At 46.4% G+C, this 12,782-nt stretch overlaps 1 protein-coding gene across 1 annotated transcript in view; it reads left to right on the forward strand.

Moving 5' to 3' along the window:
- The window catches only part of LOC126291441 (endothelin-converting enzyme homolog), a 278,593-nt gene that overhangs the window by 203,028 nt on the left and 62,783 nt on the right, over nt 1-12,782 (forward strand). Inside the window, exon 16 of the mRNA XM_049984955.1 lies at nt 660-708. Within this exon, the coding sequence (XP_049840912.1) occupies nt 660-708 (49 nt within the window). The remainder of the gene's footprint in view (nt 1-659; nt 709-12,782) is intronic.

A 12,782-nucleotide genomic window follows, 5' to 3' on the forward strand; every position in this document is an offset into this window, starting at 1 on the left:
AAGTTATAAGTATGCATTTATTACTTAAGATCATTCTATGAAGGCATCCTTCCTTATATTCCCTCCTGAATATCGACGTTTATGACAAAAAGTTACCATCAAGGAATCGTAACCTTCTCTGTTTTCGGCTCTTGAGGAAGAATGTCTGTACCATTCCTCAACGGACATTCCCCATCAAAAGTTTCCTCAGGACAGCTAAAGCTATCAAAAAGGCAAAGCTGGACACATCACTTATTAATGTGCACTCATAGGAATCCGGATACTTTTGACCGACTAGTATATTGTTAATTAAAGTCTGAAAATATGTATCCCAGACATAAAATTTAAAGCCTAGAGTAGGTGAAAGTGCATTCATTTGTGTGGGTGCAAGGTAAAGTCATATTGCTGCTTATTTCTATAGTTTAGTCCGGGTGTATAGCCTAAATTCTTGCTGTACTGACAGACGTCCTTACGGGAATAAATATAAATATTTGCAGATGCTTTTCTGAATGTCAATCTGCTTTAACTACTGCATTTTCCCGCTCAAAATAATTACAGCTGACGTATTGCTTTTCTTGCTGTCGACGACTGTCTTAAAACTGTTCCTTGTCCAGGTCAGTAGGTGACGCCTCCACTAGTCGGAGCCGTCTTAACACACAATTTTTTTTTTCATTTTCCAGCTATTCCAGCCGCAATTCTGGACTTTCCATTCTACGACCTAGGAATTGAGTGAGTATTACCAAATATCACCTGTATCAGCATAACTAGTTACTTCTTGTACCTCTCACCTGATTATACACTCCTGGAAATGGAAAAAAAGAACACATTGATACCGGTGTGTCAGACCCACCATACTTGCTCCAGACACTGCGAGAGGGCTGTACAAGCAATGATCACACGCACGGCACAGCGGACACACCAGGAACCGCGGTGTTGGCCGTCGAATGGCGCTAGCTGCGCAGCATTTGTGCACCGCCGCCGTCAGTGTCAGCCAGTTTGCCGTGGCATACGGAGCTCCATCGCAGTCTTTAACACTGGTAGCATGCCGCGACAGCGTGGACGTGAAACGTATGTGCAGTTGACGGACTTTGAGCGAGGGCGTATAGTGGGCATGCGGGAGGCCGGGTGGACGTACCGCCGAATTGCTCAACACGTGGGGCGTGAGGTCTCCACAGTACATCGATGTTGTCGCTAGTGGTCGGCGGAAGGTGCACGTGCCCGTCGACCTGGGACCGGACCGCAGCGACGCACGGATGCACGCCAAGACCGTAGGATCCTACGTAGTGCCGTAGGGGACCGCACCGCCACTTCCCAGCAAATTAGGGACACTGTTGCTCCTGGGGTATCGGCGAGGACCATTCGCAACTGTCTCCATGAAGCTGGGCTACGGTCCCGCACACCGTTAGGCCGTCTTCCGCTCACGACCCGACATCGTGCAGCCCGCCTCCAGTGGTGTCGCGACAGGCGTGAATGGAGGGAGGAATGGAGACGTGTCGTCTTCAGCGATAAGAGTCGCTTCTGCCTTGGTGCCAATGATGGTCGTAAGCGTGTTTGGCGCCGTGCAGGTGAGCGCCACAGTCAGGACTGCATACGACCGAGGCACACAGGGCCAACACCCGGCATCATGGTGTGGGGAGCGATCTCCTACACTGGCCGTACACCTCTGGTGATCGTCGAGGGGACACTGAATAGTGCACGGTACATCCAAACCGTCATCGAACCCATCGTTCTACCATTCCTAGACCGGCAAGGGAATTTGCTGTTCCAACAGGACAATGCACTTCCGCATGTATCCCGTGCCACCCAACGTGCTCTAGAAGGTGTAAGTCAACTACCCTGGCCAGCAAGATCTTCGGATCTGTCCCCCATTGAGCATGTTTGGGACTGGATGAAGCGTCGTCTCACGCGGTCTGCACGTCCAGCACGAACGCTGGTCCAACTGAGGCGCCAGGTGGAAATGGCATGGCAAGCCGTTCCACAGGACTACATCCAGCATCTCTACGATCGTCTCCATGGGAGAATAGCAGCCTGCATTGCTGCGATATACACTGTACTAGTGCCGACATTGTACATGCTCTGTTGCCTGTGTCTATGTGCCTGTGGTTCTGTCAGTGTGATCATGTGATGTATCTGACCCCAGGAATGTGTCAATAAAGTTTCCCCTTCCTGGGACAATGAATTCACGGTGTTCTTATTTCAATTTCCAGGAGTGTATATGTGTGTGTGTGTGTGTGTGTGTGTGTGTGTGTGTGTGTGTGTGTTCTAGCATACCACTGCAAGATCTGCAAAAATTTTAAGCAGACAGGGTACAGATGTGATACGGCAACACAAAAAACCTCTATGATTTACTGAGAAATGACGAGTAAGAAGGGTGAGGGGGGGGGGGGGGCGTGGGACATTGGCATTGTGCCGACACTAACGTCGATCGATACTTTCCAGCTGCTCTAGGGTAGCTAGTGACAGTAACGACTAACATTGTACTCACATGTCTAGCAACAGGAGGCAAGAAAGGCTTGTTGCAAAACCAATGGAAAGTGAGCCGTAGAACGACTGTGCTCTGTTTGTCTCAAGTATGTCGTTTGCTGGAGAGTAGTCTAACCATATGGTTATTAGCTATTGCTACACTTAATGCATACTAAAATAATCGCATTTTTTTGTCCAACATGTTGAATATGATGGTTCAAGGTAAACGTAACTGTAATAATTAAGCCGGCCGCGGTGATCTCGCGATTCTAGGCGCGCAGTCCGGAACCGCGCGACTGCTACGGTCGCAGGTTCGAATCCTGCCTCGGGCATGGATGTGTGTGATGTCCTTAGGTTAGTTAGGTTTAAGTAGTTCTAAGTTCTAGGGGACTGATGACCACAGCTGTTAAGTCCCATAGTGCTCAGAGCCATTTTTTTGTAATAATTAATTTGCACCAAATTAAAACACACGTTGCTATTTTACGACACTTAACAAGCTTAAAAACAATGTAAGACTGGAATAAGTTGCATAACGTGGGAAAGTAGTGAGAAACATGATTATTTATTTTACATCATGTTAATTCATACATAGTGACTTCAGAACATCCCTTTTTCTTTTTTTTCTTTCTCCTTTCGCTCGCATCAGCACAAAGTCAACCTGGCTATTAACCGATCTGTCATGGTTAATTTAAGGCGTGGCCGGATGTCCTTTCCGTCGTCACCCCCTTCTCCCCGTGATGCAATACGTGTACCACTACTGCCTGCATTCAAGCAAAACTGAGTGAAAGTATTTCACATACATTCAAAATTTTACTCTACAATCAATATGTCTTGATTATTGATTATGTTTTATTGAGTTTTTGTTTATTTAATTTCTTAATAGAAATAATTGTATTGTATTGTATTGTATTAGTATATTTTGTAGAGCTGATTTTTTACATTATAGTTTGCTAATGCTAGAAGTAACTGTAGTGACTTTTGGTTTAAACCTCCTATCGCTCCAATAGTAATTCTTACAATAATCATAATTAGAATAAATGTTTTTAGTTGAATACAATATGAGAGTGCTGTTATTGGAGCTATATTTGGCACGTTATTAGTGTTAAACAATTATTTCAACTTGATGCACCTATAACTCCAGGGAATCAAAAGAGAATTTACGCAGCCCCAATCCTTAATAGTAGCCTGGATATAATTATTATCGATACGATTAATTTTCTTTCCCAGCCTATTGGATATTTTATTTCAATCAGCAAAACTGAAAACAATAATATTGTCGATACCATCGCTTGGTCACTAAAGTTAGTTTGATGTGGAAAACTTCCTAAAAGTAACATCTACGCTCGCCAGCTTCCCGAATTTCGTCGTTTATCTTCCAGACTGATTCAATCCCGTCCTGGAAGCGGTGCTTTAATGCGAGCGGATATCCGGGGCTTAACACAGTAAGTTACACATTTCGTCCAGGACGCAGGACCCAAGCTCCCGCGGTCAGAAAAATAGGGTTCATGCCTCCAGGACCCTTCTGGTACACCTGGGGCACAAGATCCAAGGGTGCCACGGTCAGGGAAGCAACCAAGTCCTCCCATTCAAATCACGTAATAACATACATACTTCTAGTCGAAGCTGTAAAACATTTTTATTCATGAGTAACAAGGAAAAACGCTTCTGATTATTCTGCTATTGCTTAAAAATTAATTGTTGGTTTTTGTACCAGTTTGTCTACCGTTGTCGGTTGGTCACAGCCAGTGTGCTCCCTGCCGCCGTTGGATAAGCAGCTTCAGCAGCAAGTCGTATACTCTTAGCTCACTTAATTGTTACATAGTCTAATTCTTAATTTATTTGCGTGTTTTTGGTATTTGCATTGTTTAATTCATAAATTTCGGGCGTATTATAGTATTTGAGAGTTGTAGCATCGCGTTTTAGTACCTGAATAGTGTAAAACCGCGTAGTCTCCTTCCGCCGTCGAGCAGTGTGTCCGCATTGCGCAAGTAGCAGTATTACTGCATTTACTAGGCAATCTTGTATTTTAATAACCGTTTAAATTTTGTGTCGAATTGTTTGTGCTCTCTGTAGATTAGTTCAGACGTTCTTTGCACAACAGTTTTGAGCATGGATAGGGACTGCAACTGCTGTGTTCGGATGCAGGCTGAGTTGGCATCCCTTCGCTCCCAGCTCCAGGCAGTGTTGGCTTCGGTCACACAGCTTGAGGCTGTTGCCAATGGGCATCACTGTGGGGGTCCGGATGGGGGTTTGTTGGGGCGTCCAGCTCGTCCCACGCATCCCCCGATCGGACTATGGCTGTGGCTGCCCGGGATACTGCCCACATTGAGGCTGACCTCTCATTCATGGTAGAGTGGGAGGTCGTCTCGAGGTGTGGCAGGGGGCTAAAGACATTCCGTAGGACTGAACGGAAGACCTCCCCAGTTTGTCTGACGAACCAGTTTCAAGCTCTGTCTCCGGCTGATACTGATCTTCGGCCGGACATGACTGCTTGTCCTGTTCCAGAGGTTGCCCCTCAGTCTGCAAGACCTGGGCGGTCGCAGAGGGTGGGCTTACTAGTAGTTGGGAGCTCCAACGTCAGGCGCGTAATGGGGCCCCTTAGGGATATGGCTGCAAGGGAGGGGAAGAAAACCAATGTGCACTCCGTGTACATACCGGGGAGAGTCATTCCAGATGTGGAAAGGGTCCTTCCGGATGCCATGAAGGGTACAGGGTGCACTCATCTGCAGGTGGTCGCTCGGGTCGGCACCAAAGATGTGTGTCGCTATGGATCGGAGGAAATCCTCTCTGGCTTCCGGCGAATATCTGATTTGGTGAAGACTGCCAGTCTCGCTACCGGGATGGAAGCAGAGCTCACCATCTGCAGCATCGTCGACAGGTCTGACTGCGGACCTTTGGTACAGAGCCGAGTGGAGGGTCTGAATCAGAGGCTGAGGCGGTTCTGGGCTGCAGATTCCTCGACTTGCGCCATAGGGTGGTGGGGTTTCGGGTTCCGCTGGATAGGTCAGGAGTCGACTACACGCAGCAAGCGGCTACACCGGTAGCAGGGATTGTGTGGCGTGGACTGGGCGGTTTTTTTTTTAGATTAGATGGCGTCGGGCAAGTACAGAAAGGGCAGCAGCCTTAAAGGGTGCGGGGCAAAGTCAGGACATGCGGGGACCAAGCACCAATCGGTATTGTAATTGTAAACTGTCGAAGCTGCGTTGGTAAAGTACCGGAACTTCAAGCGCTGATAGAAAGCACAGAAGCTGAAATCGTTATATGTACGGAAAGCTGGCTGCCAAAATTTTTACAAAGGTACAGACGATGTTTAGAAAGGATAGAGTGCATGCAACCGATGGTGGCGTGATTGTCGCTGTTAGTAGTAGATTATCCTGTGGTGAAGTAGAAGTGAATAGTTCCTGTGAATTATTATGAGTGGAGGTTACACTCAACAACCGAGCTAGGTTAATAGTTGCCTCCTTTTTACCGACCTTCCGACTCAGCAGCATTAGTGGCAGAACAACTTAAAGAAAACTTGGAATACATTTCACATAAATTTTCTCAGCATGATATAGTCTTAGGTGGAGATTTCAATTTACCAGATATAGACTAGGACACTCAGATGTTTAGGTCGGGTGTTAGGGACAGAGCATCGAGTGACATTATAGTGAGTGCACTATCCGAAAATTACCTCTAGCAATTAAACAGAGAACCGGCTCGTGGAGATAACATCTTGGACCTACTGATAACAAACAGACCCGAACTTTTCGACTCTGTAAGTGCAGAACAGGGAATCAGTGATCATAAGGCCGTTGCAGCATCCCTGAATATGGAAGTTAATAGGAATATAAAAAAAAGGGAGGAAGGTTTATCTGTTTAGCAAGAGTAATAGAAGCCAGATTTCAGACTACCTAACAGATCAAAACGAAAATTTCTGTTCCGACACTGACAATGTTGAGTGTTTATGAAAAAAGTTCAAGGCAATCGTAAAATGCGTTTTAGACAGGTACGTGCCGAGTAAAACTGTGAGGGGACGGGAAAAACCCACCGTGGTTCAACAACAAAGTTGGGAAACTACTGCGGAAGCAAAGAGAGCTTCACTCCAAGTTTAAACGCAGCCAAAACCTCTAAGACAAACAGAACCTAAACGATGTCAAAGTTAGCGAAAGGAGGGCTATGCGTGAAGCGTTCAGTGAATTCTAAAGTAAAATTCTATGTACCGACTTGACAGAAAATCCTAGGAAGTTCCGGTCTTACGTTAAATCAGTAAGTGGCTCGAAACAGCATATCCAGACACTCCGGGATGATGATGGCTTTGAAACAGAGGATGACAAGCGTAAAGCAGAAATACTAAGCACTTTTTTCCAAAGCTGTTTCACAGAGGAAGACCGCACTGCAGTTCCTTCTCTAAATCCTCGCACAAATGAAAAAAATGGCTGACATCGAAATAAGTGTCCAAGGAATAGAATAGCAACTGGAATCACTCAACAGAGGAAAGTCCACTGGACCTGACGGGATACCAATTCGATTCTACACAGAGTACGCGAAAGAACTTGCCCCCCTTCTAACAGCCGTGTACCGCAAGTCTCTAGAGGAACGGAAAGTTCCAAATGATTGGAAAAGAGTACAGGCAGTCCCAGTCTTCAAGAAGGATCGTCGAGCAGATGCGCAAAACTATAGACCTATATCTCTGACATCGATCTGTTGTAGAATTTTAGAACATGTTTTTTGTTCGCGTATCATGTCGTTTTTGGAAACCCAGAATCTACTCTGTAGGAATCAACATGGATTCCGGATACAACTCGCTTTATTTGTTCATGAGACCCAGAAAATATTAGGTACAGGCTCCCAGGTAGATGCTATTTTCCTTGACTTCCGGAAGGCGTTCAGTACAGTTCCGCACTGTCGCCTGATAAACAAAGTAAGAGCCTACAGAATATCAGACCAGCTGTGTGGCTGGATTGAAGAGTTTTTACCAAACAGAACACAGCATGTTGTTATCAAGGGAGAGACGTCTACAGACGTTAAAGTAACCTCTGGCGTGCCACAGGGGAGTGTTATGGGACCATTGCTTTTCACAACATATATAAATATCCTAGTAGATAGTGTCGGAAGTTCCATGCGGATTTTCGCGGATGATGCTGTAGTATACAGAGAAGTTGCAGCATTAGAAAATTGTAGCGAAATGCAGCAATATCTGCAGCGGATAGGCACTTGGTTTAGGGAGTGTCAACTGACCCATTTCATAGACAAATGTAATGTATTGCGAAGACATAGAAAGAAGGATCCTTAATTGTATGATTATATGATAGCGGAACAAACACTGGTAGCAGTTACTTCTGTAAAATATCTGGGAGTATGCGTGCGGAACGATTTGAAGTGGAATGATCATATAAAATTAATTGTTGGTAAGGCGGGTACCAGGTTGAGATTCATTGGGAGAGTCCTTAGAAAATGTAGTCCATCAACAAAGGAGGTGGCTTACAAAACACTCGTTCGACCTATACATGAGTATTGTTCATCAGTGTGGGTTCCGTACCAGATCGGGTTGACGGAGGAGATAGAGAAGATCCATAGAAGAGCGACGCCTTTCGTCACAGGTAACCGTAATAGCGTTACGGAGATGCTTAGCAAACTCAAGTGGCAGACTGTGCAAGAGAGGCGCTCTGCATCGAGGTGTAGCTTGCTCGCCAGTTTTCGAGAGGGTGCGTTTCTGGATGAGGTATCGAATATATTGCTTCCCCCTACTTATACCTTCCGAGGAGATCACGAATGTAAAATTAGAGAGATTCGAGCGCGCACGGAGGCTTCTCTGCAAATCACATTAATCATGGAATGGAAACACACAACAACAGAATGTACCAGCGTGACTTCAAACACTTTGTTACAGGAAATGTTCAAAATGTCCTCCGTTAGCGAGGGTACATGCATCCACCCTCCGTCGCATGGAATCCCTGATGCGCTGATGAAGCCCTGGAGAATGTCGTATTGTATCATAGCAGTCCACAATACGAGCACGAAGAGTCTCTACATTTGGTACCGAGGTTGCGTAGACAAGAGCTTTCAAATGCCCACACAAATGAAAGTCAAGAGGGTTGAGGTCAGGAGAGCGTGGAGGCCATGGAATTGGTCCGCCTCTACCAATCCATCGGTCACCGAATCTGTTGTTGAGAAGCGTACGAATACTTTGACTGAAATGTGCAGGAGCTCCACCGTGCATGAACCACATGTTGTGTCGTACTTGTAAAGGCACATGTTCTAGCAGCACAGGTAGAGTATCCCGTATGAGATCATGTTAACGTGCTCCATTGAGCCTAGGTGGAAGAACATACTGACGAAACTAAAATGAGCTCTAACATGGAAATTAAGCGTTTCCGGACACATGTCCACAAAACATCTTTTCTTTATTTGTGTGTGAGGAATGTTTCCTGAAAGTTTGGCCGTACCTTGTTGTAACACCCTGTATATTCTGTAGTTTTCTTCTTCAGATCACAAACTATTTTCTGTCTCTGAATTTTATCACCAGCTGTTTCTGCATGGTTGCATTCGACTTGGTTCTGGAGCAGATCGGTGTCTTCAGTGGAGACAATTGTTACTCGTATAAAACTTTTGCAACTGTCAATGTTGCACGCCCTTCACGCTACACCACATTTTACCAATTTTTGGAATCCGATAGCGTAATCTTTCTAAAGCAGAATTTTCCTTCCCGTTCTACTCACAGTAACTGCAGCAGCGTCGGAGGACATATCCGAAACAACAGATACCATTGGTGATCTTGCATCTCTCAAAGAATGAAATTACAGTGAAATCCAGACCATTAGCTGCTTCCAGTGGTTGATAAATATCAACTTGGAGAGTTGAAAATGTGCCCCCCAACTGGGACTCAAACCTGGGATCTCCTGCTTACATGGCAGACTCTCTATCCGAATGAGCTACCGAGGATACAGAGCAGAGTGCATCTGCAGGGACTTATCTCTGGCACGCTCCCAGTGAGACCCACGCTTCCAACTTACAGCCTACGCACTGCATTTGTAGTTCTCCTGTCCACTACACTCGTTACTCGCAGTAGTAAATCTAGCGATTCCCGTAAAAGTTTGCCTAATTTATATGAAGATGGTATCTATCCTTTTGGACATGTCCGAAAGAACAGATACCATCTTCATATAAATAAGGCTTACCGGCCAATGATCTTCTTTCGTGCAGATGCATTCAGATTGCTCAAACTCTTACGGGAATCGGTAGACTGACTGAGATGTAGAGACGGTAGCAGAGGCAGGAAGGGGGAGGTGTAGGCACATTTTTTGGTACAAGCCTTGTTGACATACATTTATTATTTACCAATATTTTGGTTATACATCCAGGTTAATACAATTAACAGTTTAAAAGGAAATATTAGCAATTAAATTCTTTTTTTAAAACATTGTCTAGAAGAACATGGAGCCCCACTCTGAAACATTGCATAAAGGTAGTAAAAGGTATATTATATCGTACAATAGTGCAACATGTTCAAATATTAACAATTACACCAGAAAAATATTGAACTTGTGATTTGCACTACACGTAAATCAAACCTTAAGAAAATCCAATTTGGCAAGAGTGCAACAAATTCCCTACTGCTTGCAAAATGATAATAAGGTTTTTTTAAAACCTGCTGATTTCACTTAAGCTTACGTAAACCCTACACAAATGTAAATGTCATGTGACATGAGTTGACCTTTCGTGACGAATACACAAAACTTCTAAATTATTTTATACCAGTTAAGTAAGCTACAAAACAGAAATAACATTAACGACTGGTGACATGAGTGAACACTGTCAAGTTTTCTATTTCACGACGGTCGTATTATGTAGCAAATTTTCATTTAAATACTCCACCCTCCCCCACGTGTTCCAAAATCAGTTCAGTCAGTCTCGAGAAGAAACACAACTTAATATACAAATATGGCAATATCAAGAAATAGATGGGTTTATCCCAAGCAATATTAGTAGAATTAGGAAATTTGCAAATTTAAACGCATCAATTTTAACAAAGTCTAATGTAATAATAATTTGGACAGAACTTCCATAAATTGATCGATGATATTGGATACCGTGCCATACACAAATTAAGAATTATTCACAGTACACATCATGATATTCTCTGAAGTATTTCAAATCACAAAATGCTGGCTACAAGTAAAAAAAAATTGTTCAAATAGCTCTGAGCACTATGGGACTTAACATCTTTGGTCATAAGTCCCCTAGAACTTAGAACTACTTAGACCAAACTAACCTAAGGACATCACACAACACCCAGCCATGACGAGGCAGAGAAAATCCCTGACCCCGCCGGGAATCGAACCCGGGAAGCCGGGCGTGGGGAGCGAGAACGCTACCGCACGACCACGAGATGCGGGCTATAAGTAACAACCCCATAATAAGGTAATTATCATGAAATATAATAAAAGTATATGAAAACTTCGGCCTTAGCCAGGTGACGAGAACCACACCAATGCAGTTTCCTGTCACACTCGAGTGCTGGGCCCAACAAACAACAGCTGGTCATGGAGAACCACGCTAAGCAAGCCAGCATTCCGTCCTCCCCACATGCTCTCAAACAGCCACACTCGTCGCAGTCCTTTATCGGCAGGCACCAGTTGACTCCCCGCCGCTTCCGTCCTGTCGCCATATACCGACCGAGCCGTCCTCCAAAAACTGTTGCTTCGCGCACCAGCGCCAACGGCGCTCGCCGATCCCGTCCCCTATCGCTGCGGCGAAAACAAGTGAAATAATATCGCTGGTAAATCAAATGAGCTGAGCCGTCACACGGCTCACTGACCACTGCGAGTAATTAGTGGGCAGGGGCACTACAAATGTAGTGTGACGACAGTGAGTTGGAAGTTTACATCTCACGGGGAGCGTGCCAGAGATAAGTCCCTGGAGTCTCTGTATCCTCTGTGTCCTAGGTGGATCAGGAGCGCCGTGGTCCCCTGGTTAGCGTGAGCAGCCGCGGAACGAGAGGTCCTTGGTTCAAGTCTTCCCTTGAGTGAAAAGTTTAATTTTAAGCCGGCACGGTAGCTCAGCGCGTTCGGTCAGAGGGTTACGCGCCCTCTGTAATAAAAAAACTGAGTCAATCGATCAAAAACGAACATAAATGGATGTCTTACGACGTCCGCCCCGAGCAGATGCAACGAACAAAAGCGAACAAAAATGATACACTCCTGGAAATGGAAAAAAGAACACATTGACACCGGTGTGTCAGACCCACCATACTTGCTCCGGACACTGCGAGAGGGCTGTACAAGCAATGATCACACGCACGGCACAGCGGACACACCAGGAACCGCGGTGTTGGCCGTCGAATGGCGCTAGCTGCGCAGCATTTGTGCACCGCCGCCGTCAGTGTCAGCCAGTTTGCCGTGGCATACGGAGCTCCATCGCAGTCTTTAACACTGGTAGCATGCCGCGACAGCGTGGACGTGAAACGTATGTGCAGTTGACGGACTTTGAGCGAGGGCGTATAGTGGGCATGCGGGAGGCCGGGTGGACGTACCGCAGAATTGCTCAACACGTGGGGCGTGACGTCTCCACAGTACATCGATGTTGTCGCCAGTGGTCGGCGGAAGGTGCACGTGCCCCTCGACCTGGGACCGGACCGCAGCGACGCACGGATGCACGCCAAGACCGTAGGATCCTACGCAGTGCCGTAGGGGACCGCACCGCCACTTCCCAGCAAATTAGGGACACTGTTGCTCCTGGGGTATCGGCGAGGACCATTTGCAACCGTCTCCATGAAGCTGGGCTACGGTCCCGCACACCGTTAGGCCGTCTTCCGCTCACGCCCCAACATCGTGCAGCCCGCCTCCAGTGGTGTCGCGACAGGCGTGAATGGAGGGACGAATGGAGACGTGTCGTCTTCAGCGATGAGAGTCGCTTCTGCCTTGGTGCCAATGATGGTCGTATGCGTGTTTGGCGCCGTGCAGGTGAGCGCCACAATCAGGACTGCATACGACCGAGGCACACAGGGCCAACACCCGGCATCATTGTGTGGGGAGCGATCTCCTACACTGGCCGTACACCTCTGGTGATCGTCGAACCCATCGTTCTACCATTCCTAGACCGGCAAGGGAACTTGCTGTTCCAACAGGACAATGCACGTCCGCATGTATCCCGTGCCACCCAACGTGCTCTAGAAGGTGTAAGTCAACTACCCTGGCCAGCAAGATCTCCAGATCTGTCCCCCATTGAGCATGTTTGGGACTGGATGAAGCGTCGTCTCACGCGGTCTGGAGGTCCAGCACGAACGCTGGTCCAACTGAGGCGCCAGGTGGAAATGGCATGGCAAGCCGTTCCACAGGACTACATCCAGCATCTCTACG

This window comes from Schistocerca gregaria, chromosome 9, assembly GCF_023897955.1.
Source record: "Schistocerca gregaria isolate iqSchGreg1 chromosome 9, iqSchGreg1.2, whole genome shotgun sequence".
Classification (NCBI taxonomy): domain Eukaryota; kingdom Metazoa; phylum Arthropoda; class Insecta; order Orthoptera; family Acrididae; genus Schistocerca; species Schistocerca gregaria.